The sequence below is a fragment of the Microtus oregoni genome, unplaced genomic scaffold (assembly GCF_018167655.1).
Source record: "Microtus oregoni isolate MIOR12 unplaced genomic scaffold, Mior012 000033F_ref0000390, whole genome shotgun sequence".
In the NCBI taxonomy this organism is placed as follows: domain Eukaryota; kingdom Metazoa; phylum Chordata; class Mammalia; order Rodentia; family Cricetidae; genus Microtus; species Microtus oregoni.
This window is the reverse complement of record NW_024543092.1, coordinates 16,648,027-16,675,662: the sequence shown is the minus strand read 5'-3', so window position 1 is coordinate 16,675,662 and position 27,636 is coordinate 16,648,027. Positions and strand designations below refer to the sequence as shown.

The following is a 27,636-nucleotide window of genomic DNA, read 5'->3' as shown; positions in this document are numbered from 1 at the left end:
ATGGTCTCTTCACAGCAATAGGAAACCCTAACCAGGACACGGTGTCTCCCTGCTGTGCCTCCCCACCCCTCAGCTTTTATGATGGACAACTTTGAGAACCAGGAAACAGGCTTGAAGCTGACTCAGGAGTTGGTCCCATAATGCCCTTGGTCAAATGCACTGGCGAAATGCGTCAGTGTGGTGTGGGAAGTCTTTCTGCATATGTGTTGCTTTTATTGGTTAATGAATAGAGCTGTTTCAGTCAGTGGCTGAGCCGAATAGAGCAAGGTGGGAATTCCAAGCAGACAGAGAAGAAGGCAGAGTCAAAGAGAAGCCATGTAACTGCCGTTGGAGACAGACACCAAACAGTAGACCACAACCACGTAGTAATACACAGATTAATCGAAATGAGTTAATTTAAGATATAAGAGCTAGCTATCAATACACTTAAGTGACTGGCCAAGCAGTGTTTTAATTAATACAGTTTCTGTGATTATTTTGGGTCTGGGTGGCCAGGAATGAACAAGCAGTCTCTGCCAACATCAGTGTGTAGGGTCCCAGGACCAGACGGTTGGCTACTTCATGTTTCTGTGAGCAGGCCATAGTTGGAGACTGCTGTTATACCTGCGACTTGGGAAACAAGCTGGGGGTGATAACTCGCCCAAGGGTTGGGTCAAATAGCTATGAGGCCAAAGGACAGGAAACTGAGGGCAAGGTGGGAAGTCCTCAGGCAGGTTTGGAACATCTGCCACTCTTCCACCTCACCCCTCCCTAGGACTTACCGTGAACCTTTACCCAGACTTCTACTAAACCTGGGACGCGACCAAGCTGTCCCAGTACCACAGTGGCAGGAGTAGGGTCTTGGATGTGTTTCTAAGGTATAGAAGATGATGAATGCAGAGGCCAAGGGCCACCATAGGGCATTCAAGTGGCCCTCCCTAAATGGAGGAGGTGCTTGGCTAGGTCTCAGGATACTCACTAGCAATTAGTAACCCCCAGGCCACCAGCAAGACCATGTAGCAACAGGAGAGGATGAGAAAGCCAGAAAAAGGCGAACTCCTCCAGTGCCTAACGTACACACACCCTCTCCTAAAGACACCCATTTCCTGGGGCTAACCGTTCCTCACTCTTGCAAAGCCCTCACCTTAGAGAAGTGATGACGAGGTAAATGGATCCTACCTAGAATTCTACAGAGACAACTCATTGGAGATTCCCAGAGCAGTCCGCTCAGCACTTGCTCAGAGCATTCCTGTCTGGGAAAAGTGAGTGAGACACCCGCTCCTCGCCCTGCCTGAGCTTGCTTGATATCGGTCCTGACTCCTCCAAGGAGGCCAGTTTCCTGAGTTAGGATTTTCCCCTGGTGGCTTTTTAATTGCCAGACAATATTCAATTCAAGCCCATTTTCCCTCAGGAGACTTGCTCTGTGTACTGAGAATAAAGGCTGATCCTGTTTCCTGCTGGAGTCGGGGGAGGTGGGCATGGGAGGAAGTCACAGAACAAAACTCAGACTCACAAGCGTCCCCAGATGCTCATAAACTACATGCTCTTACCTGATGAATGGGACGTGGTAGGGGCGTACAAAGATATAAAGACAGACGCCCACCAGCTGCGCCGAGGTCAGGAGGATGTACCTATGGGACCGGGAGATGGCTTTTTGCAGCTGCTCGCTCCACATCTTCCTGTTGGTGGTGCTGAGAAGGCAAAGTCAGAGATGCCTCATGCTGCTGGCGGGAAGCACCCGTCTCCCACTGCCCACCCTGTGGCCTCCATGCGCCTTTTCTACGGGTTCTATTTCACGCTGCCTGTACCCCCAACACAAGTGCCAGGCATCAATCCCTCCCACAAACTTCGACACGTTTTTGCTTTATTTTTGAGTTTTTGGTGGTAGTGGGGATTGAACCTAGGGCATTGCGCATGCCAGGCCAGAAAACTACTACTGAGCGGCAGCAACCCTCTTTTTCACTTTCTGAGACAGTAACTCATTAACAAGCCCAGGCTGGACTTGAACTTACTCTGTAGCACAGGCAGACCTGGATCTTGCTTCTACCTCAGCCTCCTGAGTAGCTGGTGTGACAGGTCTGCGACACCAGGCCCAGCTCTGATTGTATCTCACACACCACAGTGGCTTCCCCGGTCCCTGACACCCAAGCACAATAAGGATCTTCTGCTAAGATCACCCCAGAGCCTGCTTTATTCATTTTAAAATCTCCTTAAGGGATGATGAGATGGCCCAGTGGGTAAAAAAACTTGCCACCAAACCTGACAACCTGAGTTCAAGCTCCAAGACCCACAAAGTGGAAGGAGAGATCAGTTCCACAAGTCATGCTCTGACCTCCGCATGGCGCTGTGGTGCACTGGTGTGTGCGTAGACACACACGATCTTAAAAATTAAAGAGTTCCTTGAAATAAGACAGTCACTTAGGGAGGGTGAATGTCTGGCTGACTTTATAGTAAGTCTTGACCCAGTAGTTTGGAGTCTCCCCTTTCTCCCTGGTGTGAAGAGGGGGCACTTCTTAGCAACCCCCACAAGGTGCTAATCCTCCTCACTTCTTCCCAGGCAATCTCCTTGAAACACTTCCTGCCCCCAAGACAGCGTGACTTAACCATAACACAGCGCCCAGGCTGGAACACTTCACAAAAGACACACACCAGTGCCTCCTTTTGTTTGTTCAATCAGGAGGAAAAGAGGACCAGAGCCTTCATCAGCCAGTGTGTGCAGGGAAGAGAGGACCAGAGCCTCCATCAGCCAGTGTGTGCAGGGAAGAGAGGACCAGAGCCTCCATCAGCCAGTGTGTGCAGGGAAGAGAGGACCAGAGCCTCCATCAGCCAGTGTGTGCAGGAAGAGAGGACCAGAGCCTCCATCAGCCAGTGTGTGCAGGGAAGAGAGGACCAGAGCCTCCATCAGCCAGTGTGTGCAGGGAAGAGAGGACCAGAGCCTCCATCAGCCAGTGTGTGCAGGAAGAGAGGACCAGAGCCTCCGTCAGCCAGTGTGTGCAGGGAAGAGAGGACCAGAGCCTCCATCAGCCAGTGTGTGCAGGAAGAGAGGACCAGAGCCTTCATCAGCCAGTGTGTGCAGGGAATGTAGCCAGGAGGACCCAGACAGCCAGAGCCATGGGCTGCTGGCCCAGAAACAGACTGGCTCTAGGGGTACCTGGAGCCCTGATCCTGGCAAGGCATCTGGTCCAGGGATACCTTGCTCTTCCTGCCTGGCCCCTTACCTGGCATTGACAATATTTCCCGCACTCAACTCCACCATCTCTTCAAACCCCACGGCAAATATGTCAGCGGGGCTGCCGTCACCTGGGGAGCAAGGCAAGAGAGCAAAGGAATCAGAACTGCCAGACCTTGTGTTCCTGTTTCATGGAGTCCTTTTCCTTCTGCATGCCCGTGCCTGTTCATTGCTGGAACCCACCGTACCTGGCCACTCACAGGGGTCCAGGCACCGGAGCCTGCCCCCACTTCCCTCCTGTGCTGATTGCTCACCTCTGCCCTTCCCTGTATTCGGCCTGGAGCAGCCTGTGAACCTCTCTGGCTGCTCCTCTACAAAGGGGCAACTGTCGTGTCACCAGGTAAGGTAGCATTTAATTGGATACCGCGAGTGAAACACTTGGTTCAGTCTGGTCCCTCAAAAGAACAGCACCCTCTCACCCTTCCTGGTGGCATGTCTCTCTAGCCAGACCCTAAGTGAGCAGGAACAACAACATTCCTATTTATTTTGTGGCTCCCCGGTGTTTTTCAGGTTGATCTGGGGGTGGCTGCTTGTGGTCACAGGAGACACTGCCCAGGAGAGGCCTGGCCACAGAGCACAGTGAGCCTGGAGCTGCCCCTCCTTTCTACAAAGGAGGCCACTGCTTCACAGAATCCCTGCAGCGGTTTACTGGACCTCCCAGGCACTTCTTCAGACAAATGTGTGCCTGAGCCATCAAGAGCAGACAGTGTTCCAAATGCAGGAGGTGATATGGCTCCTGCCAGGGAGGAAGGAGCCTCTGCGGCGAAAATCCAGCCAGCTCTCCATGTTCTTCTCTGCTGGGCACATAGCACCGTAGCTGAATGGGCCGAAAGCATAGAGCCGCCTTTTCTGCTCTTTAAATGAGATACCAGCTTCTCTGTCTGAGCTAGTTGGCAATAGTAAGGTCAAAATGCACGTTTATCCTGAGCCTGGTGGGTTTCCAGGGAGTTTACGGCCATCTTCCCCGTAATATCGCTGCCAGACTGCCATTGGGGTCTAGCTTAACCACATCCTATTATCCAGGCAGAAGGAGGGGGCCATTATGGCATTAGGAAACTCACCTCGGTTCCCTTGGCAGTACTGGGCTAGCTCTGGTGTCATTCAGACGACTATGCTAACACAAACCACCACAGATATGGTGACCCTGAACTGTAGACCCTGACCCCTTCCTTCCTTTCCTGAGGTGAGGGTTACATGGGTATGTGACAAGAGAGGCCACCTGTATTAAACCATGAATCACTTATCACCCAGGTGTGAACCTGTTCTTTGTTTTGGAATGCAGGAAGCAGCCAGGCCTCCATGAATGCTGCTGCTGCAAGCTAAGTAATCTTGCCAAATGCTTAGGACAGAGGAGTTTTAGATTCTGGATTTAGGACTATCTGCACACAGGCAATGAGATATCTTGGGGAAGACACCCAATTCTATACAAGGAATTCATCTGTGTCATGTACACCGTCACACACACACACACACACACACACACACACACACACACACGCACACACACAGTTCTACACATCTTCAGTTTGCTGTGCTCCGACTGTGACTCATCTTAGCAGATCAGCAGTGGAACACTCTCCCCTGTGACGCCGTGTCCCCGCCCCCATGTGACGTCACAGCAGTGCTGAAAAATTTCAGCCGCCCTAGCATTTCGGAGTGCAGAGTTCCAGACTAGGACTGTCTGTGCCGGCGTGGGCTTGGAGAACAAGGGCTGCAGCAATGCCCAACACCCTCCGCATGCCTTGCTCTAGCCGGTTCCTGACGGCAGCACAGTCTAGAGGCCACAGCTACAGATGACAACTATCCTGCCGGTTAGCCCTGGACCACAAAATCTCTGCATGTTTAGAGAAAGGCAGAAGACTCCCCACAAACCCCTCCAAGTACTTGGAAAAGAAAAGGTGTCTTGAAGTTAACATAACACCGCCAGTCAGAATTCTAGAAGATGAGACCATGGTGCTTTTAAACATGTGGATAAAGGAAAATGCAAATATCAGTACCAAACTTTACACGGCAATGCGTGCAAAGCCAAGCTGCTGTGACAGGTTGTGGGGAGCCCTGCTTGGCCTTTCCCGAGTTACCATTCTCACCCTGAGAGTCCACTGCTCCTGAGAGCCGGGGGGCATCCAGAAGCCAGTCCGTGAGCTCCGCTGTGCCCAGGAGATTGGTACGGAATTGCTTCCCTCCGTTCACATTCCAGGTCCCCACAGCAATTTGGACCCGCTTGAAATTCGTGAATTCTGACTGGCGTTCTGTCATGGCCTTCAGGATCCTGGGTGTCACTGTTAGGAAGCATAAAAGACGCGTTCTTTCTGCAGCCCAGACTGCAGGGACCCTCTAATGCTGTCCAAGGGGCGGTCTGTTGGAGGTGCCACTCACGAGCCTTGCCGTCCCTTCAAGGCTGTGGACAGCCCAGGCAAGGGTGGGCATGCATTACCCAGAAGGGCCGTGTTGTCCAGAAGCATCCTTCCTTTGTCTGTGGACTCTTCGTTGCAGACATCCCCAACCAGCAGGAGCTTGATGGCTTCTTGCTTCACGCCGTCAAAGAAGCTGGACTGGATGGTACGAGACATGGATCGGGCCCCATCCTTCAGTTTCCCCACCTGCGTGGGCACAAACCCTCAGTGAGAGGGATCTAAGGGGCTTTCATTCCTGCTCCCCCAATCTGCCCTCCCTTGGCCTCCCATCATCCTGCTCTCCCTTGGCCTCCCACCACCGCTGGCCCGCCCCTACCTTGGCCTCCCACCACCGCTGGCCCGCCCCTCCCCTGGTCTCCCACCACCGCTGGCCCGCCCCTCCCTTGGCCTCCCACCACCGCTGGCCCGCCCCTCCCCTGGCCTCCCACCACCGCTGGCCCGCCCCTCCCTTGGCCTCCCACCACCCCTGGCCCGCCCCTACCTTGGCCTTTCCTTCCAGGGCCCTGCTTCCTGTGAACACCTTGCTCAGGCTGTGCCCATTCAGAGACCACATGGCTTTGAAGGACTCCACAAAGCGGTCAATGATGGGCTTTGAATTCAGCCCCAGACTCTCAAGCTGCAGATGAAGGACCTGGGAGAGAAACCAACCATGGTTATCACTAGGAAACCTTCCAGTGCCTCTGAGTGAGCACCTTGCTCATCAGACTGCCCATGAGGAACATCAGCTGCAGAGAAGCACCCTTCCCCTACCCCGACTCAAGCTTGGCATCTTCCCAGCCCCTCTTTGACTGCTAGGTGCCATTACTGTTGGGAGGGAGAGGGGGGACAATAGGTGGCACAGATGGAACTGTAAGAGGCCAGCCAGGCAGGTAGGCACAGTGGCACACAGGTAGTCCCTCCCCAGGCTTTGGGACCAGTCGTCTCAGCTAGTCTCATACTGCCTTGGCTCTGGAGGATAGTCAGGACTATCTCTTTATAGAATATCAGTTTCTTTTTTTTTTCTTTCTTTCTTTCTTTTTTTTTGAGACAGGGTTTCTCTGTGGTTTTGGAGCCTGTCCTGGAACTAGCTCTTGTACACCAGGCTGGCCTCGAACTCCCAGAGATCCGCCTGCCTCTGCCTCCCGAGTGCTGGGATTAAAGGCCTGCGCCAGCACCACCCGGCAGAATATCAGTTTCTTAAGGGCGCCTGGAACCCTTGGGCCACACCCAGTGTCTGGGAAGCATCTCAGCATGCATACAAATAAGAGAAAGGTCTATAATGGAACATGCAGGAAGCCACTGAAGAAACCACTCTAAATGCTCCCCCTCCACATCCCTGTCACCTGACTTATCACTGCAAAGTCAGCCCAGTAAAGCCACTCTTGCCCCACCCACAGCCCAAGACTTGACAGAAAAGGCCCAAGGAACTCACCTCCAGGGCAATGAAGCACTGTACAGTGTTGGTTCTGTCCAGGCAGTCAAGACAGTTCATCCGCAGAGTGCCTTCCTGGAAACTTAGGGCCAGGAGACATGGAAGGATCACACATGGCCTCGGTCTCTCTACGCAAGAGGCCCCCTGCCTCCTCCCAGGCAGCTCAGCACAGCCCAGTACCCATCCCCAGAGATCCTGGACTGCAGGATTGACAGGCAGACCAGAGAACACGCTCTCAGCAGCCCACACCCCCACATCATCGTAAGCACAGCTGGGTCCTGCTATCTACAACGATGACATCTACAGGCCTTATGGATAGTACATAGCAGAGACTCCTGGGAGAAGCTGAGACCCGAGTCTCCGGCACTACACCAGCTGCTCAATAAGGACCTTGCTTTGCATGCTTTTGTTTAAACACACACTGGTAATATACACAGGCAGGCAAACTTGGGATGGTGCAACTCAACCTTTCGTTTTGCAGTTTTATGGCGGTTTCACACAGAATGTTTTTTTTCCAGACGGTGACACCATTGTAACTCAAGTGGCACCTGCATGCCGCTGTCTCACTAAGGTGACCCTCTGCCACCGCACTGCAACTCTTGTCTGAAGGTACCCAGTGTTTCCTCGGCAGGGAATAGCCTTGCTGTCTTGCGTTTGTAAAGCCAGGCATTGCCTTGGCATTGAGGTTAAACAGGGACATCACCCAAGAGAAGCCCAAAAATGTGGAAATCATAGCAATAAATAAATAGGTACCTTTTACAGTAAGAACCGAGACAAGGCGGCAGAACATGGCCTTGTTCAGCCCACTGGGTGGCAAAATTCTCACTGCTCCGCATGTGTCTGTGAGTGACGGTGACCGTGTCTGCAGTGAGGGGACTAGGGAGTTTCTGTGAGGAAGTGATTTCAGACACCTGAGATCTCCTGATGACGGACTGTGGCTTGAGGAAGCTGGACCTCCTTTGCATTCGACTCAGAACAGGGTGACTCACAGCCCAGTGACGTGGCACCGTGGCTTTTCACCCGCTCACCTCATAGGTCCTGTCCCAATGTGGCTAAGTCATGTCATGTCATCTGAGCTCGGGGAGGGAGGGGGAGTGTGCTTGCCTGGTTGGTTGGGTTTGTGGCTGCTTGTTTTTGTTTCTGAGACAGAGTCTCAGGTAGCCCAGGATAGCCTAGAACTCACTGTGCATGATCTCAGACTTCTAACCCTTTTCTAGGTCTACTTCCCAAGCCTGGAGTGACAGGTGTGCACCACCACCTCAGTACTGCCGGATGCTGGGACTGAACCCAGGGATCCATGCATGCTAGGCAGGCACTCTACCCACTGAGCTACATCACCAGTTTTGACTTCAAGGCTGGAATACAGCAGTTTATGTTCAGAAACGTCTTTTCCCAGAAAACCAGGCATTGCCTTCTCACTAAATTCAGAAGCATGTGTCTGTCTACAGAGGAGGGAGGAGAGAAGATCGGGGCCTCAGAACCCCAACATCACAGAGCTTATGATTCGGGAAACAACAGTGGAGCCGGTCAGTCAGGGAGGAAGATGATTCCTCTGAGGTGCATTAGCTAAGGGGTCCCCCAGCCTCCGCAGCCCCCACTGAGACTCACCGTGGACTTACATTCTCGCCCTTCGCAAACACACCAAAGTCATCCCAGTGTAACTTTAACTGAGGCCTCAACAGGTTCTCCAATTTCTCTAGCTTCCCGCCTTTGGCAAACTGATGGAAGTCAAAATTTATCATAGGCGTGTCGCCTGCGTGGCAAGAAGCCCAGAGCAACTTCTGTAAAGGGAAAGGGGAGGGTGTGAGCCTGCTGACAGAAGGAGCGGGAAGCAAAGGCAAGGTGGGGCTGGTGGTGTCCTCTGGTGGCTTGGGTGCTTTGGTCACCAACTGTCACTGACGAGAGTGAATACATCAGCTGGTAGACTGGCCCTGACCTTGAAAGGGAAACATAAGACAAAAGCCTGGGGCTGGGGTTGAAGGGCACAGAGGACACAAAGAACATCTTGCCTGCAGAAGAGCAAAAGGTCCCCCTTGGGCCAAAGAGCCCACAGCAGGGGTGTCTCTCTGGGGGACATCCCACTCTTCCTGGGGCCCAGGTGAGGGAAGGTTAGAGCTGTTCTTCAGGTGGCCCAAGTGCCCAGACCTCAAGAACAGCGACATGTGGCAGACCATGTAGCTCATAATCTAGCTCCTGTTGCCCTGGTAACCAGCCCCATCCAGACAGGCACCAGCCCGAGGAGGATGGGCTCAGCAATAGTTGAGTCTCCAGACTAAGATGACTGGCAGGATGTGCAGAGCAGTGCAGCCTAAGACGGAGAAGATGCTGCCCCTCCTGACCCCGAGTAAAGGTGGGGGACACGGAGGGACGTGTCAACCAGGAGGAAAGTGGGGGCACAGAGAGAGACTTATCAGGGCTATGGGTGGGTCAGGACACGCCTCACAGAGGTGAGGCCTCCTTTCCCCACACGGCCTCCCTAGCCTGGCAAACTTCCTCAGTCTGCTCACCAAAGCACCCTGGAGTAGGAGGCAGGCTGCCTGCCTTCTTCAGCCTCCTGTCTCTGGACCTCACTATATTAACCCAACACCTGCCCATCCAGAGGTTCTGAGAGCTCCAAAGAACTAGGAGGACCCTGGATCGCTCCAGCCAGCCAGAATGCAACTGGATACATTCTGCCACCTTCAAGAAAGTCTTGTTGGGGAAAATGAAGCCTTTGCAACTAAACCAATTTGGTGGCCTTGCTCAGCTGTGGAATGATAACGGCTGGGGCCCAGGCTGCCCGCTAGGCTCTGGCTTCTCTCCGGTAAGGGAAGCTCAGGAGAGAGAGTCATGGCCTGTCTCAAGTAGTGTTAGTTCTACCTGTTCAGAAACCATCCATAACTCCTGGGACATCTCTGTCCTCTGGGGATGAAGGAGGCCTTCCCTCCAGTGCCAGGGCATTGCCACCAGCTGGGGGAGGGGCTGGCCTGTCTTTTCTATAGCATGAAAGATTTGCGTTTTTTTGTTGGAGAGAGATACTGAGGTTGATTTTCTCTGCTGCCCCTTTCCCCTCACCTTCCTTAAAATAAGCAGTCGGCATTGCTGCCAAGAGAAGTGGGAGGAGATATTTCTTGAGCTTGTTGCTCATAGCAACAAACTAAACAGGAAAAGCAAGTCTGGCCAAAGACAATTGGAAGCCAGCGAACTCCTGCTCCCCGCATGCAGCTTTTCTAAGTAGAGACAAATGGCACTCCTGCTGGATGTGACTTCCTGTAGACAAGGGTTAGGGGGGCAGTGGAAGTCACAAAGGTCACATCTCTACCAAGGTGACCTTAGGGTGTCTCCACAAAGGACTCCTTTGAACTTAACACAACCAGAGAGCCTTTTCCTACGAGGCAGAGGCTGTGGAGTCTCTGCAGGGTGGAGGAGGCTGTCTCAGGTCACTGAGTCTTCGATAGAAGACCGTCCGCTCGTGGGTCCTGTGGCTGAGAGGCCGGAGTGGAGTCAGCAGCCCCCTCTGCTTCCTCACCCTGTCAGGATCCACTCTGCTCTGAACTGGGCACCCAGGAATTGGAAGGAGCCTGCTAGGAGCTGGCACAAGGCCTCGCCTGGCAACCCAAACATGAGACGTGAAGGCCATCCAGGCAGAAGGAAGCCACACAGGGTCTGCTTTGAACCAAGAGATTCAGCAGCAACTCAGCACAATGCCATGAGTGCTGGCAGGTGGGGCCTCCAAGGTGCTGCCCTTCTGTTCTGGCCTGGAGAACACATCTTAGGGGGAGCATGGGAGGCCTCTCTGCCCACGTGGAGCTCAGGGAAATAGTTCTCCCACCCCTCGGCTCATAGAAAATAAACTGAAAGCACTAAGAGCCTAAGTCATCCAGCGCTAGGCTCTAAAAACCTACACAGGGTACTTACCTATCCTCAGTACTCCTGCGAGCAGGGCTGCCTGGGTCTCACGGTACTACCACGTGAGTGGGCCCCGACTCTGCCCCTCCCCGCCCACCCCCGGCTGGGCAGGAAGGTGAGCCTTACCTTGAAGGCCCTGTTGAGCACCTCCTCACCACCTCTGCTTCCCAGCAGGTTCACGACCACCTGCTTGCCATACTGTTCCTTCAGAAGCACCATGTGCCTGCAACGGTATCAGGGGTGGCGGTAACTCCAAGGCACCCGAGGCCGGGCAACCTGCACCTCCATCTCAGCATTGCAGGTCTGGGACCAGCCATGCCCCTTACTCCCAAGCATACAGGGGAGGAAAACTCCTTCCTCCTGGCTACCAACACCGCTCATGTGAAACTCACTGGGTGTAAGTCAGTCCAGGCTGTTTGAATGGAGGTTTGGGGCAGTAATGCTTAGCATGTGAGACTTTAGATGAAGTTGTACTGGCCCTTCTATAAATGCTCCCCGTCTTTTGTGAACGGCCATAAGGGTTCACAGCACAGCCACCTCCAGAGTTAACCTAGAGCTGCTACTTTCTGTCCTTCCTTTTCCTAGTTAGAAACCCTGGGGGATGAACTTCGACCTCTACCTCAGAGGCCAACCTCCTCCCAGGTGCTGCATTTCACCGTGAAACCCAACTAGACGGTGTCACAAACCATGCAGTCCACATCTCAAACATCACAGAGGCTCCAGTTCTTAATCTTTATCCCAAGTTCGCTAAACGTAACTTTATTTTTCCTTGGGTTTAATATAGCCCAGGCGGGTCTCACTACACAGTTAAGGATGGCCTTGAGCACTTGATGTCCTAGCCTTCATTTCTCAAATGCTGGGATAATAGGCATGCGTTGACTTGCTTAGCAAAAGCAATAATTTTAATCTTGGCAATGTTTCAATGTTGTGGTTTTAAAAATAGGAAAATACAATGCAAAAATAAGACACATAAATAGAATTTAATAGTGTAATTTTTCTATGTAAGTTTTTAATGTAAATTTAGAATATTTTTACATGTAAACATAGAAAAATGAATTTTTTTAAAGATTTATTTATTATACAGTGTTTTGCCTGCATGTTCACCTTCACAACAGACGAGGGCGCCAGATCTCATTACAGGTAGTTGTGAGTCACCATGTAGTTGCTGGGAATTGAACTCAGGACCTCTGGAAGAGCAGCCAGTGCTCTTTTAACCACGGAGCCATCTCTCCAGCCCCGAAAAATGAAAATTTTTACATGTAAAAAAATATATATATAGAAAGATATACACTGTGGTATTAAAAGTGGGAAGAATGTTAAATTTGTTTTTCTTCTTTTAACTTTTTTCTTTTTTTCCAAGTTTCTACAGTTTACTTTCTGACATTTATTTTATAAATATAATTATTTTTAATTTCATAAAGAACTAATTTTAGCCTGAGAATAAAAATATTCTTCTGCTTGTGTCAAGTGATATCACGTGATATAGAAAGATTTAAAAGTGGGTAGTTTTATCTAAGCTTGTCTGCGGACTAGTTAACCCAAGTGAGGGGTGAAATTCTCTCCAAGGCCACTGGTTCCACTACAGGGAGGGTTTTGGCTGATCAAGGAAGGGACAAGAAGAGATGGACTTGGAGGTTCTGCTCTTAGGGATTTCCCAGAGAAGATGTATCAATCTCTGTCTAAGGTCAGACACATATGTCCTGTCTCCACTGAGGTACTCTGGGTAGCTGGTTGTACTTATCATGGGTGGCCGAGTCCCATGCTAGCCACATATCCAAGCAACACCCTGCCAGGCAGCTTCTCGGGAATAAGGCCCATAGGGGCCTGATCTCCCTGTCTGACCTCTGTGTCCCCTCTCAGAGGGTTCCAAATCCCAAGGTTGGAAGAGGGAGGCCACAGCTCAGCTATTGTCCTTTTGTGACACCAAAGCTGACTCTCTGGAGCAGATCCTGTGCTCTCTCCTTTGCAAAATTCAGCTCCCCATCCCTGAGCAGGGAAGTTGCAAGAATTAAAGAGGATCTAAAGGAGGCCAAAGCTTGGCACCTGGGAAGGGATTCCCCTTTGTTTCCCTTTAGTCTAAAAATAAGATGATATTTTTCATGTCCGTATGAGAGGTGCCTTTTTGGCATAAGGGAGGCTCTGATGGAACAAATCCAGCAGGACCGGCCCCTTGTTAGAATTTCAGTCTACACTCATATATCCTGGGAACGTCTAGTCAATCAGGATGACTCTGCGTGTGCCGTTTACCACCCCTGAGCGTATCACACAGAAAGCCCGCCATTTATACATCTAACTAGGGAGTCCCTGGGGTGCTCACATTACCAACATTAATGTGGATTTCAGAAAGTTTATAAACAAATGTGAAGCTCAATGAGGCTTTAGGAGGAATGGATACAGTACTCAGTTACTTTTGAGAATTTTTGTGAAATTTAAGATCTTAAAAATTAGTACTCAGATTAAAAACAAATTTTTTTTCTGTCTTTTGCAGGGGGGGGGGCTGTCCTGGAACTAGCTCTTGCACACCAGGCTGGCCTCGAACTCACAGAGATCCGCCTGCCTCTACTTCCCGAGTGCTGGGACTAAAGGCATGTGCCACCACCACTCGGCTTAAAAACAAAATCTTTTAAAGGAGCTATTAACTATCCAAGTACAGATTATAAATGGCTCAAGCTGGCACTGGTTTTCCCTAAGCAGGGTGTAAAACGGTGTTATAGTCCAATTGTCTTTTTTCTTTTAAAATGAAATGTATATGCCAAAGCTTTTTGTCTAGGATACATAAATAATTGACAATGGAGCCGGGCGGTGGTGGCGCACGCCTGTAATCCCAGCACTCGGGAGGCAGAGGCAGGCGGATCTCTGTGAGTTCGAGACCAGCCTGGTCTACAGAGCTAGTTCCAGGACAGGCTCCAAAACCACAGAGAAACCTTGTCTCGAAAAAACCAAAAAAAAAAAAAAAAAAAAAAAAATAATTGACAATGGGTAAAACTGAGAGGGACTTGGGAGTTTGCATATTCTTTTACTTTACACCTTTCTATACTTAAAAATCTTAATATGTTACTTTTAACCAGAAATAGTGCTGATATAATTCAGATTATCCCTTAATAATTAGGAGTAATAAGATAAAATAATTATAGTGTGCTGCCTACACATTGATGAATTTATTTTTAAGAAGACTTGAGAACAAGCAAAAAAAATATCTCATTTTATAAACTCCTTTCTTGGGTAAAGGGCCAACGAAAGCAAGAGACAGATTTGATTTGGGATTGGGGTTCCCTTTTCACCATCCCGCCCCTTGCCCTGCCATCTAAATGGAGGATGGAAGGTCTTGGATGGTACCCTATGGTCCTTACCTTTCGAAAGCAGGGGCATTGGCCTCTAGGCCTCTGTGTAGTCTCAGATGATGGGAGCCAACCTGCAGAAAGGTAGAGCAGGATGACGATCAGGATGATGATGATGATGATGCTCACTGAGCCAAGACAATGACTTTCTAAATCTATAATCATGCTGCATTTGGCACCTGCTGGGTCATCTCTGTGGCTCATTCCCTGCTCGGGCAGGCTAAGGCCAGGCTCCCTTGACTCTGCTAACAATGCTGCCAACCTTGCAAGGATTGGCATCCCCAGGTCTCTGCAACTGCAGGCCCCCTAACTATAGCATGGACCATGCCATGCCAGCAAAATTCTCCCATTTCTATTCTTCCTAACGGAGGCTATTGTGACAGCTCCAGTACTGGACAGGTCTGCCTGTCTCCCTGAGTCCCAGCCTGAAGTCCCTTCTGTTAAGTAGGTGGCAGCTGAGGGTCCAGGCCCAGGCTCTAGAGCGCTCTGCTATAAACATCACCTAGGCCGTACGTTGCTTCGTTACTGACTGCTGACTCAACATGTCACTGAGTACCCAGTCAGGAACACAGTGAGGAAACTGAGTCCCCGACCTAGGTGGTTTTCATCTAGCTCTGGTCACCGCAGAGAGACCTGGAAACGGTAAAAGGTTTCAGCAATTCTGCACAACTTGGCCTAATACGGTGGCGACTGCGCTGGGACTAGCGGCTCCACAGTGTGGCATGAGGATCTTCTCCATCTGTGCTCCTTCTGACACCGCAGGGGAAGACAGGCCGTGGGTAGAACGCCAGAGCACAGCAAGAGAAAGCGCAGTCCAGCCCAGAGTGGAACGGGATGGGCACAACTACCTCGATCATGTCACGACAGCTAATGTAACATCAGTGCTAACAAGGAACCCACTCTTGGGAACACAGGGAAATCAAGGACACCCTCCGAGACACACACAGGAATATCCAGGGTAGATGATGGGTGGAAAGGAATGGAGTCTTGGCCAGAAGGTTCCAAAGTGTGGTCGCCTGGCGACAAGTTAGAAACGCTAAGTTGGCAGGTCCAGCTCAGATCTGCTGAGCCGTATTTCTGAGGGTGGAGTCAGGAATGTGTGTTCCAGCAGCCTCCAGCTGATTCCTAGATGCATAGCCCTTGTGGTTTGGCAGCACAGGTTTTGACTCATTTCCTGTCTCTTGCTAACCCCTTTTGCTCTGGTTACAAAAGTATGCGGGGGCACATCAGGGCAAGAGCAGCTTGGGGCTGAACCCACAGTGCAAGGCTGCAGGGAGCTCTGGGACTTCTGGCATCACGGCTACAGGGCAAAGCTCTCCATCTGCTAAAACGGCAAGAGCTTTGGATAGGAAGGGGCGAGGTGAGAGCCATTAGTCTGCATTCCTCAGGCCCTGTGCCCTGACTCTGCCACCTCCAACTCGGCTAGTCTTCCCTCCACCTCCGGCCCACTCTAACACTGCACCACACAGTCTTTTCCGGCATCACCTACCCCCAGCGAAAGTATGTCGGCAGGAAGGAGCTGCAATCGGCAGGATAAACTCTCCGTTTGCCCTGTGTTGCTTTTCTTAGTTTTCCCCCTCTTCTCCACCTCAGCCTCTTCCTTCTGGCTAAAGGACTGATGATCCTCGCCTGAACCTAAAACTACCCATTTAATCCCATAGCTTACACAACTGAGTTACAGTCCAAACCCCGAGAACAGCTTCTGGGGTCACAGCCGAGGTTCAGCTTGCACTCAGGAGCCCTGGTGACCATGAGCAGGCTCTGCGGTGCCTACCGCTTCCACCCAGAGGCTGGCACCATGCTTATCTCAGCAGCTCCCGTCAGGGTCTCCTTGGGAACACTTCTGGGGGTTCTCATTATGACCACGGTCTAGCATGTCCCAACCACTCTACTAGCTTACCAGTCACCGCTCTTCCCGACTGGCCGTGCTGCGGCCATGCTGACAGAAGCAGATGAATGGCACAAATCAGATCTTCACCACCAGACCTCAAAAGTGACTCACACCTGGGATCCCAAACATGAAGCTAGTGCCATTCCCTAGATAAGAGCCTCGGGGTTCACAACAATGCACCTGCCGTTCCTCTGCCTATGTTGCCTCGTTTGCCCAAGTCGTTCTAGTCCCCAAGTCAACCTAGACAAAAATCCTGAAGGACCCCTTCTAGACCTCTGAGTGGTCTCTCTTCTACCTGCCTGGGCCAGGACAACACTTTCTTTCTCTGCTGCTCAGATCTCAACCTTCCTCGGTCACAGCCTGTCCCTTGCTCCTTGAAGGCAAGGGCTACATCTGAACCCAAATGTCCAGTGTACACAGAAATGCTCCATCGGTGTGCCTAGGACTTCTGACTTCCTGTCAGTGTGAGGCACAGCAGAGAAACAGCCGAAGACACGCTCTTTGTGTCCCACGGCTACATCTGAGCCCTTCTGAAGGAGACAGAACTCTTACCAGCTCCAGGACACAGAGCCACACTTCTCCCAACATGACTGTACTGGTCTCCATTTGCTTCTACTATTATTAGCCACAGCTACCATTGTGAGCACTGTGAGTCTAAACACAATGCCAAATTCTAGATGTATTGTTAATGTGGGATTCCCCTCTGTATGCTGTGAATATGTTTTATTGCCATTGGTTAATAAAGAAGCTGCTTTCAGCCAATGGCTTAATAGAGTAAAGCCAGGCAGGAAATCAGAACAGAGGCAGAGAGAAAGAGAGAGAGAGAGAGAGAGAGAGAGAGAGAGAGGAGAGCGCACATGTGGAGTCAAAGAGAGATGCTGCGTAGTCACAGAAGGAGACAGATGCTGAATGGAACCTTACCAGTAGGCCACAGCCACATGGAAATACACAGAATAATAGAAATGGGTTAGTTTAAGATGTAAGGGCTAGCTTGAAATACGCTTAAGCTATTGGCCAAGCAGTGTTTAAATTAATACAGTTTCTGTGTGATTATTTCATGTCTGGGCAGCCGGGAAATGAATGAGCAATCTCCACCTACATATTGTGATTTTTAATCTTTTCTATAACCCCATGAGGGCAGGTATTTCCCAATATTACTTTATAGAACAGTAAGCTATGGCTTAGAAAGAAAATAATTTCTTCAAAACACAGTTGTTACCATGTGGGATGCCCAGGTCTCTCTAGCTTCACAGCTTACCCTCTGAATTCCTATGAGAGATGGATGGCCTGGCAACCTTGGTTGCTCCAGGGATTGGGACAAACATGCAGCTGTTTTCTCTCGGGCTTACCAACCCACGGCACCCATTACATGGGCTAATTTGGCCTTGACTTTCGTTCATTTCCACTTGGAGGACTTCCACTTCACTCACGCACACCAGGACCTTCTGTGCCATACACTGTCTCGTTTCCCTAGCACACAAAGAGGCGCCTGCACCACCATATTCCCAAGAACCTGAGAAGCAGCCTTTGAGAGAGAAGAGATGGACGCGGACGAGATGCCCTAATCTACTCTGCATCTTTCCTCTGTTTGGTTCCATCACGTGAACTTCAAAGCAAAGACCGGACACACATGTGGCAGACACATGTCTGAGTCAGTCCCAGGGATGGGAGATCCTGACGCTGCAACAGGAGTAATCTCCCCCAGATAAATAAAATTATGTATACATCCCATCATAGGCTCTGCCAGAAGAGCTTGAGTTTTAAGGGTGAAGTTCTCACTGGGGTATTTATAAACTGCACAGCTACCGGCATGGGGCAGACAAATTATTAAAAGTGCATGGTGCCATGTAGACTAGAGATCTAGGAGTCGGTGCTGAGGGCATCATGCCCATGACTCTCTGCAGACGAAGCATCATGGCCCAGTCTTGTCGTTCCCAACTCTTCTCCTCATCCCTTGCAAGGCTCATATCCCTAGGACAGCTCCCCCCCGGCCCCGCCCGCCAAGAAAGCACTGAATTGCAGTTTAGAATACACACCCTTCCTCAGCACATCTGGGGATGTTTCATCCTACCTAAGCAGGAAGAAAGGGCAAAATTGGAAATGAAAAAAAGACTGGGGAAACTGTAATCACGATATATTGTATGAGAACAGAAAGTATTTTTAATAAAAGTGTGTGTAGAGGGGGAGACATCCAGAACCTATGTTAGCCTGATCGTTGCTACTGAATGTAGACCCCATGTAGAGCTGCCCCACCTCTCTGGAGATGACATCATCTCTTTTTGATGATAGATGGCATGTAGAGTATAAATGCAGGTATTAGGTCCCAAAGATAGCAAATCCCAAATAAGACTATGAATGCTAGCCTTTTAACCTGTGTCTAAGACACCATGAGGCTTTGCCAAAGGACGAGTGTCAGGAATCTAAAAGGGTAGGGGACCTGCCTCAATCCTGCCCATGTCCATCTGAGACACAGCCATACCATGGCTACACAGGCTGTGTCAGCAGCACTGGAGACCAAGTTCGTTATACAGATAGGAGATCAATAGGCTATGTCTCGTGTTTTAGATGAAGGAGACCAGAACATTGAGAGGCCAAGCAATCAGACAAAAGACCCTCAAAAGAGCAGGAAGATGCTGGAGAGGACAGAACCCTAAACCACACAAGAGCTTCAAGAGAACCTCGGAAGAAAAGAGAGACGTGCTCCTCAGCATCCCTGCATGTCCTGGAGAGACAGGCAGATAGACAGTGGTCTGGTACAAGGAAGATTTTTCTAATCATCAGAACCCCCATTGGACCTGGAACATAGCCTCTCTCTCAGAGGTCCAGGAGAAGGGATCCTTCTAGAGCTGGGAGGCTGAGACAAATGTCAAAGTCCTTTCAATGTTCTAAGGCTTCCATGATCAATCTTTGGGTTTCTGATAAGTTTTGCATGAATATAATGCAGCCTCCCAGATTCCTCTGTACCCTGAGTTCACTTGATCTTTGTGATTCCTCACACAGAGCTCAAAGGAACCCACATCTAGAGAAAAACACATTTCAAGCACCTTCAGACATCCTGGGCTTTAAAAGGAGCTGTCCCAGGGAATGCAAGTTCTGGAGATAGATGGGGTGGGACTGCAGGTAGGCAGGGCCTTCCGCTTCAGTCCTGACTCCCAGATCTGACTCTATAGAGATGGGGCAGGCTGGGGGATCCCGTGGCCTGAGTTGGAGCTGGGAAGAGGGTGATGGCCGGTGGCATGAGTGTCCTAGCCATGGTGACACACTTCCAAGTTTGAGGCAGGGGTGTGGCTCAATGGTAGAGTTCCTGCCTAGTCTGCAGGAGGCCCTGGATTTGATTAGCACTAGAGAAAAACAAAACAAAACAGCTATTCTAAACGGAGATTACAGAGCTTGTTACATACTCTATAAATGCTAAGATTCACTGGCCTGTATACTTTAAATATGGAGTTTCTGCTAGGAAAGGTATTTACCCAGAGAACTGTTTAAAACACAACAAAACCTCTAGGAGCTTGGGCATGGTGGTACAGGTCTGTAATCCTCACACTTGTTAGGCAGAGGCAGAAAGACTGCCACAAGTTCAAGGCTAGCCTAGGCTCCACATTGAGACGAAAACAGCAACAGCAGCAACGAAAGACCCTTGGAAGGCCTCCAGAGGAACTTTCCCCTCACAAGCAAACCCAAGCTCAAGTCTTCTGCCTTTCAGGGTCACTGGGCATCTTCATTCACCTAGAAAACGGAATATCAACAAATCCTCACCCCGCCCCAGAACTCAGAACCTGAATGAGACGCTCCATCCATCCATCTTACTCTAAGGGCTGACAATCATGTGACCAGTGCTGTCAGCACGACACAATGTATTGGCAGCCCTGGGGACAAGTCCAGGCTGGGCTAAGAAGCTGAGCCCAAGACCGGGCACTGTGAGCCCTGCTGTGTCAATCATTCCTGAGAACCTGGCACATACTGCTTTTGGCCTCTTGGGCTGCTGGCTGACCACCCAAACCTCATACCACAAGAGCCCTGGGTAAGAGAAGCCAAAGACTGAAGACCCAGGGAGACGCTTTCTCGGGCACTTTGGTCATGCAAGGCAGAACCAGATGGAGCAAGGAGTGGGAGGAACCTCAATTCCACTCTCCCCAGATGCACGGTGTCAGAACCCACTTGAGGGAGCAGCGTGCCTTTCAGTGACAACAGCTGTGTCCTTGGACCATGTTCCCAGTCCCTGAACTCTTCTCGGGACGCAGAAGCCGAATCCCCCTGGCACTGCCCAACGCTGTACTTTGCATGGCGGAAGGTATTTTTAGAAATCACGGGAAAGCTCAGCAATCCTCACGTGGCCCCACACAAGCACCGCAGAACGCCAGACCCGTGATGTGGCCACCAAGGGTCCAGCAGACCCTCCGGAGCCTTTGAGAGGATTCCCAGCTGCCAGATATGTTATCAAAATGCTCAGCTTAGGGTCCCATTGAAGCCAACCCCACCTAAGCCCTCTCTGGTTCGCCTCCTCTGCAGATCGCTCACTGAACAACGTAAACAGCTAATGTATACACGGTCTTCAGATCACAGACTACACCCATTGTACCTGTGAAACTCTCTCTTTCTCTTCACAGGTTAGCTCAACACAGCTGGGCCAAGGAATGAGACCATAAACGGCACTAGAAAAGAAACGTTTAAAGAAACAAACCCCAGCTACTCAAAGAGACCAGCAGTGCACGGACACTGTGGAAAGTCTTCTGTGTAAATTACCTACCTGAAGCCCCGGCTGCTCCCAGAACAGCGGAACAGAGCCTCGGATCTGGACAAAGGACGATACTCCATCATCCATGTAAATCGTCTGCGGCACAAGGAGACAGAAAGAGAAAGGGACTCTTCAATGAAACTGAATGTCCTGGGTTGTAACGGGATCCGGTGCCTGTGACCTGACACCAGCCTGGAGGATAGTCGGTGGACTTCGGTGCCCTCTGCTCTCTCACCTGGCAGGACTGGGGCTGCTGCAACGTCACCCACCAGACAGTAAGGTATGGGGCTATTGCCTGGCCTCTGAAGAGGGGTTTGTGCTCTGACCTGCGTATGCAGGAGTCCAGGACACACCCTTACCTAATGACCCAGCACACATTTCCTGCTTTACAACCAGAAGCAGCTGTGCTGGGAGTTTAGCTGAGACCTTTCCAGAGGGCTCTGCTTTACCTGCTCAGTAACTAAGGCGCCATTGATAAAGGACTGACCCGAATAAATCAGCTCTACTCAAAGTCCTGCTGACTGCAGATGCCACTGGTGACCTTCACGGCACAGGCCAAGGCTCAATGTGAACTTGTCTGCAGCCCCAGCCCTGCGCCACTGTGTTTTCAAACATGCCACCAACTAATACACACACACACACACACACACACACACACACACACACACTAGCTTTTTACAATACACAGACCCCCTTCCGCCCGTAGAAGTAAATGCTGCTTAAATTCCTGGTAATAGCCCCTGCTGACCAGTTTTGTAGTAGCCTACCTGCTTCCAACGACAGAGGAGCCAATGCGAGTTTAAAGGACACAAACATACAGTCCCTAGCAGGCTCTGGAGGTGGCTGCAGTGGTTATCAGATGGTGGCCTTTATCTGTGCAACCCTACCCAGGCCTGGCAAGGCCACCATGGGCGCCGCCGTGAGTCCTTTCCATTGCTCTTACAGGGTAGCTTTCCACACAGGCTAGATCATGCTCAGATGGCATATGCATTAGTAATTCCTCAGGGGGAGGGGGCTGGACAGTGAGCCTTGAGGTTCTCTGGACGACAGGCATGCCATGAGCCTGGTATCTAGGCTATAAACGTAATTCTAGCCTTCGTCTCCAGAGGAAAATACACTAGGTTGTCTGTTTCTCGGTACAGGCTACCAGTGAATGTGTTACCTCTATTATTCTGTTTGCCCCACTGCAGAAAAGCTTGCCCTCCTGAGATCAAAGACACAAGACTGACTGTCCCTGACAAAGAAACCGAGTTAGCTAACATGAAGACAACCATTTACAAGGCCAGAATCTGACCTAAGCTAAGGACGCTCAGCACTTTTTTCTGATGATCCTGGACTTTATACACTACATTCTGCCTTGGCCTGGGTCCCTCTGAGCTCAGTGCTGGAGACAGTGCCTGGGACCCCTTCTGCATGGGCAACAGTTCTCTCTTTCTCCCCATAAAAATCATCTGTATGTGTCTCCTGCCCCATCACCCCATCATCCAGTGTATAGCCCAGTAACCAGCACAATGTTGTTTTACAGGGCTTCTATGCTGGTGAGAGAATAGCCTCAACACCCACAGGGCTGGCTCCTCTCACAGGTGCCATTTCCACAGGGTCCCTGGAGAGGCCCATGTGCCCAGCAGTGTAGCCTAGGCACATTACTAAAATGACTTTATCCTGCTTCCCTCTCTAAATGGATTAAATGTCACTTGGTACCCTGAGAGTAAGTTTAGGTACGTTCTCTCCCAGCCTAGGGTGGTCACTTGGAAAACGTCACTGCTGTGTGTGGATGAGGCTACTCAGAGCCAGGAAGGCTGAGCAGGGATAGGTATCAGGGCAGGGAGGGCCAGGCTGCAGGAAGTGTGTGTGGGGGGCAAGAATGGACAAGATAAGGAAGGATCTTAGGCAGAGTTAGAGCCCTAGAAGACAAACAGGAACCCCAGTGCCGATGCCATGGGGGGCCTGGTACTGTGCAGCCAGGAGGGCCACCCCAAGCAGCTTCTTTTGTGGAAGGCTGAGAATGGAGAGCTTCACTTGAAAGGCTCTTCCAGGATTCTACTTCCAGATGCAGTATTTACAAACCCTTGCCTCCCCACTGGCACCCTCAGGAGAACACACACAGTCACCCTAAGCTCCCTTCGTTAGGTGACGGCCTGCTTGTCAAGAGCCAAATATTTATCATGCACCCTTTGCTGACAGGCTGAGGGACTGAGCTTTGTTTTTCTGCAAAGTTGAGTCACTGCTGCAGAGGAGCCAACTGGGTATGACTCACAGCAGAGCTGGGAAAAAAAGAAAAACCCAGACTTCCTCCCAAGAAGCCAGAGAAGGCATCTACCACATGGACACACAGTGTGTATGCATCTACATGTATATACATGCCATATAAACATACATACACATATACCCACAAGTATACAGCATACATAACAAATACACCATGCATAAACATGAATATACAAACATCACACAAGCACACACTGTATGGGACTTAAAACATACAACATATATAACATATGCATGCACACACCACACAGATTCATGAACACAGAATGTATGTATAGACATGTGCATGTGGACACAAACTTGTACACACACACACACACACACATACACACACACACACACACACACACAAACTGTTTACAAGAACTCCACTTAATTCCTCAGGAAAATGTTAAAGCAAGGAAAAAGTAGAAATCCTACAAGCAGGGCTCACTCTCCTGCTCCGTGTGTGTGTGTGTGTGTGTGTGTGTGTGTGTGCGCACGCGCATGCATGAGTACTCTCAAGCATACGTGAAGATGTCAGAGGACAACTTGCAGGAATCATTTCTCACCTTCTACCATAGCGGTTCTCAACCTTCCTAATGCTGTAAACTTTTAACACAGTTCATGTTGTAGTGACCCCCAACTATACAATTATTTTTGCTGCTAGTTCATCTCTGTAATTTTACCATTATTATGAGTTGTAATATAAATATTTGTGCTTCCTGATGGCCTTAGGTGAACCCTGTGGAAAGGTCAGTCCTTTTACTCCCCAAAGGGGTCATGACCACTGGCTGAGAAACCCTGTTCTACCATATGGGTTCTGGGGCTTGAACTCAGGTTGTCAGGCTTGGTGGCAAGTATCTTTTACCTACTGAGCAGTCTATCTGGCTTGTCACTCTTCTCTCTGTGGTTCCCCTATTAGTTTGACAAATGATGCTTGTGTCAAGCATCCGAGTAACAACTGCAGGACTTCACGTAAGACCGTAGCTTTGCAGCAGGGTTCAGACCAACAGCCAACAGGGCACCAGTACCAGATTCGCACTATCCCATTAAGCTCCCTTGCCTGCTGGGGCATGGTACTGACGTCATCAATTGCTGCTTACATTGTTGGTGAGTGACCAAATGCACAGCCTACCACTTCTTTACTGACAGGCGAAAGAGCCAGTAACACATCTCCTGGCTGGAGACAGACCCACTTTGAACTGTTTTGGCATTAAGGCCTCCGAGCACGGTGTATTATCTGTCATATTTTACCAAAAGTAGTGCTACAGGGCTCAGACTTCAGGGCACATTTTGAGCTGCCCCATCTAACCAGGCTCCTATGGAATCACCACAGTCTTCAGTGGGTAAACCTCTCCCAGGCCACAGTGCAGGTTCTATTGCTCATGGCCCACTGCACCTTTTACTTCTCCTGGGCTCAGCAGATGTTGCAGGCCACAGCTGTGGCACCCTCAGCCTGGCTCCAGTCTCCTGTGGTCATCAGAAGCACCTCCATCAGCGGGTGACCACGAGGAGCCTTTGCCAGGGAAGCACCTCCAGGAGGGAGGAGGCCTTCCTGTTTTACTTCTGTTGTGTACACACACACACACACACACACACACACACACACACACACACACACCTGCATGCCAGGGCAGGGACAGGAGGTATCCTGTTACTGTAGGCCTGAACCCCACTTGGTCATGGTAAAACGATGGGAAGAAGAGGTGCTACAACGGGCACTCAGGGGCTAAGAGGCCCACAAGCAGACCCTGCTGAAAAGCCAATAGCTCGTTTCTCAATTGCCATTGGCCCATCCCAGAGGTCATTTCCCAGTTTCATGCAGTTAGATTGCCCTGGGGTTCTGGCAGCTTGAGCCAGCCTGGGTTCCTGTGCCCCAGGTGGCCTGTCTGCCAGAAGCAGCTTCAAAAGCACATGTTCAGCCAAGCCTTGCTCTGGGTTTAAGATCATAGCCCTCGCGTCGGTTATCGGTTATGTCTAGTGAGAATGTTCTTGTGGGGTTGAGTTACACCCTCTCAGCTGCCAGTTGTTCTGGCCGGACAGCAGATGGTAGTGTCTGTCCATGAACAGCCCCTGCTACAGGGAGCGAGGTCAAGTGAGTTTATACAGATGCCAGCATGGCCCAGAGGAGGAAAAAGAATTAAAACACAACACACACACACACACACACACACACACACATACACACACACGGAAGACCACAAAGGCTTCTAGGAGCCAAGAAATCCCTCCTCCTACCCCAGGAAATCAGGAAGCAGCAAGCTCCTATGGCTTGACCCTCTTAAAAGCATATTAAAACTTAATCCCCATCATCAAATGGTGATTAGCACTCTGCCTTCATGGATTGATTAATCCACTCCTTCAATTAATGGGTTACCGAGTTATTTTAGGAATTGGTTTTCACATAAAGACCATGTTGGCTAGGTTTCCTGTGTGCTGCTTGTCACCCATCAGGACGCTCCAGCAAAGTCCGCACCAGATGTGGGCCCTCGACCTTAGACCAGAACTGCGAACCAAAACAAATCTCTTTTCTTTATAGCATACCCAGGATGTGGTATTGTGTTACAGCGGCAGAAAACGGACTGAAACCGGCTCTACATATCCCTGGGAGTATGGCTAGGCCGTTCTCATCTCTAAGGCCCAGTTGGGTGGGGCTGCCCCAAGGTGGAGACCTAGGAGATACACAGCAGGGTCCTCAATCTTGAGTAGTAACAAGTAACATGTGATAACGGGACAGATGAGTCACCAGGTGCCCTAACGGTATAACCAGAGCAAAAGCCCCAGCCAGAGCCTGTGGAAATGCTGGCTTTACTTAGTGAGAAAAGCAAAGATCACGGAATTTCCCCTGCAATCAAAGCACTGCCCTTAAGAGGGGGTTTATGCCCCAGTGTTTATGGGTTCAGCTGTGCCCCTTCCAGAAACAGTATGCCACATGTTAAAGTCCTAGGCTCCAGTACTTCCAGCTGTGACCTTGTTTGGATAGAGGACCTCTGTGAATATAACTGGATAAGTGAGACCACCCCGGGGGTGGCTGAGCCCTTTGATCCAGTGTGACTGTGACTGGATGATGCTTCTGGGAACCACTTACACGGGACCACAGAAGCTGGAAGAGTCAAAAACGGATCCTCCCGAGGGATTTTCAAGAGACAATGGACCTACCTGACCTTGATTTTAGCCAGCCAGCCTCCAGAACTATGAGAACAAATGCCTGTTGCCTCAACCACCAAGTGTGTGGCACTTCATTACCCAGGAAACTCACTGGGTGCCCTCTCCAGTGTTCTATTTTATAGGACATGGGCAGTTGGTCCCCTGCCCTCTCTAATGTCCTATCTTAAAGGACAGGGCAGTTGGTCCCCTAAAGATGTATTTTATAAGATACAGTAAGAAGCCACAGTGATTCTAAGCTGGCTGAAAGCTAAACATTTGGGGACTTCCACCACCAGGACCAAATAAGTGGCCCTCTTCCCTCTGAGTGGGTGGGGAAAAAAATGCTGGGCTCCGGATGTCCTCTCGACCAAAGATGATCTCTGACCAGTTCCGGTACCAAGTTCAAACCCTGTGCGTGCCAATGCTTAACAACACAGCTTTCTACCTGGTATGGTATCATGACTAGCAAAATGAAACAACAACAACAACAAAAAAAAACCCAGAACTCTGTCTGAGAACAGAATGGATATTTTTATCTGGATACCAGATACAAATAAAGGGGATGAGGCAAAGAAGGTGGACACAAGAACATGAACAGGAAAAAAGGAAATGGCTCCCACGGTGGAGCACGTATTCTCTCTTTCTCCAACCAATCATTATTTAATAGCCTTGTCACATTCAGAGGGGCAAGAAACCCTTCCCAAGATAGTAATTATACCCACAGATCTTTTGAGGGCTCCTGCTCCAACTTCCCTCTGACTCCACCAGGGGCCTTCACCTTTGGTGTCAGTGTTTCTGCAAACTGGACCCCCACACTGGTTTGAGCCATCACTGAAGGTCGGAGCACGCAGAGGTTCACGTGCGGTGGACGGTAACGTGTACATCTGTGCTGCATTAAACTGGTGCCCTCACAGGGTGCCTCTCAGGCACACCGCGGCGAGAACTGCAAAGCTGCAGGGACACACAGGGGGCCTGCAGCCCAGAGTGGAATCACACCTGGGCCTCCTGGGCTTTCCCTTCCTGCAGCTGATCCCACCGCTCTTCTGCAAGGTGGCACTCAGGGAGCAAGTAAGAATAACAACAACAACAAAATAAATAAAATAAAAATAAAAAAAAACAAGGTGCAAGACAGCGTCTTGGGGAGTGAGAACAGAAGCTAGGAAAAGAAACTAAGGAGGTATTACAGATGGCTCTCCTCCATGGGTGCTGACAGCAACTGCTCCAACACACCATCACACTCCCAGGCTCTAACAGGCTTTCAGAATAAAGTTCCTGCTGATACAGAATTTAAAAAAAAAAGTGTCTTCCTCCATTACTCTATTGTATTCTTTATTTACCCTAAAAAGACTTCCAA

At 50.3% G+C, this 27,636-nt stretch overlaps 1 protein-coding gene across 9 annotated transcripts in view; it reads right to left on the bottom strand.

The window, feature by feature from the left end:
• Positions 1 to 27,636, bottom strand: part of Synj2 (synaptojanin 2) — a 104,531-nt gene that overhangs the window by 26,786 nt on the left and 50,109 nt on the right. For 8 of the 9 annotated variants that reach the window (XM_041680157.1, XM_041680155.1, XM_041680154.1 and 5 more), the window contains 10 exons: positions 20,898 to 20,981; positions 14,272 to 14,333; positions 11,048 to 11,144; positions 8,642 to 8,814; positions 7,034 to 7,115; positions 6,104 to 6,253; positions 5,643 to 5,808; positions 5,296 to 5,487; positions 3,198 to 3,279; positions 1,530 to 1,670 (listed from right to left, as the gene is read on the bottom strand). In XM_041680157.1, the coding sequence (XP_041536091.1) occupies positions 1,530 to 1,670; positions 3,198 to 3,279; positions 5,296 to 5,487; positions 5,643 to 5,808; positions 6,104 to 6,253; positions 7,034 to 7,115; positions 8,642 to 8,814; positions 11,048 to 11,144; positions 14,272 to 14,333; positions 20,898 to 20,981 (1,229 nt within the window). Of the gene's footprint in view, positions 1 to 1,529; positions 1,671 to 3,197; positions 3,280 to 5,295; positions 5,488 to 5,642; positions 5,809 to 6,103; positions 6,254 to 7,033; positions 7,116 to 8,641; positions 8,815 to 11,047; positions 11,145 to 14,271; positions 14,334 to 20,897; positions 20,982 to 21,652; positions 21,686 to 27,636 lie in introns of those variants that run through there. The other variant, XM_041680159.1, reaches the window with a different exon arrangement.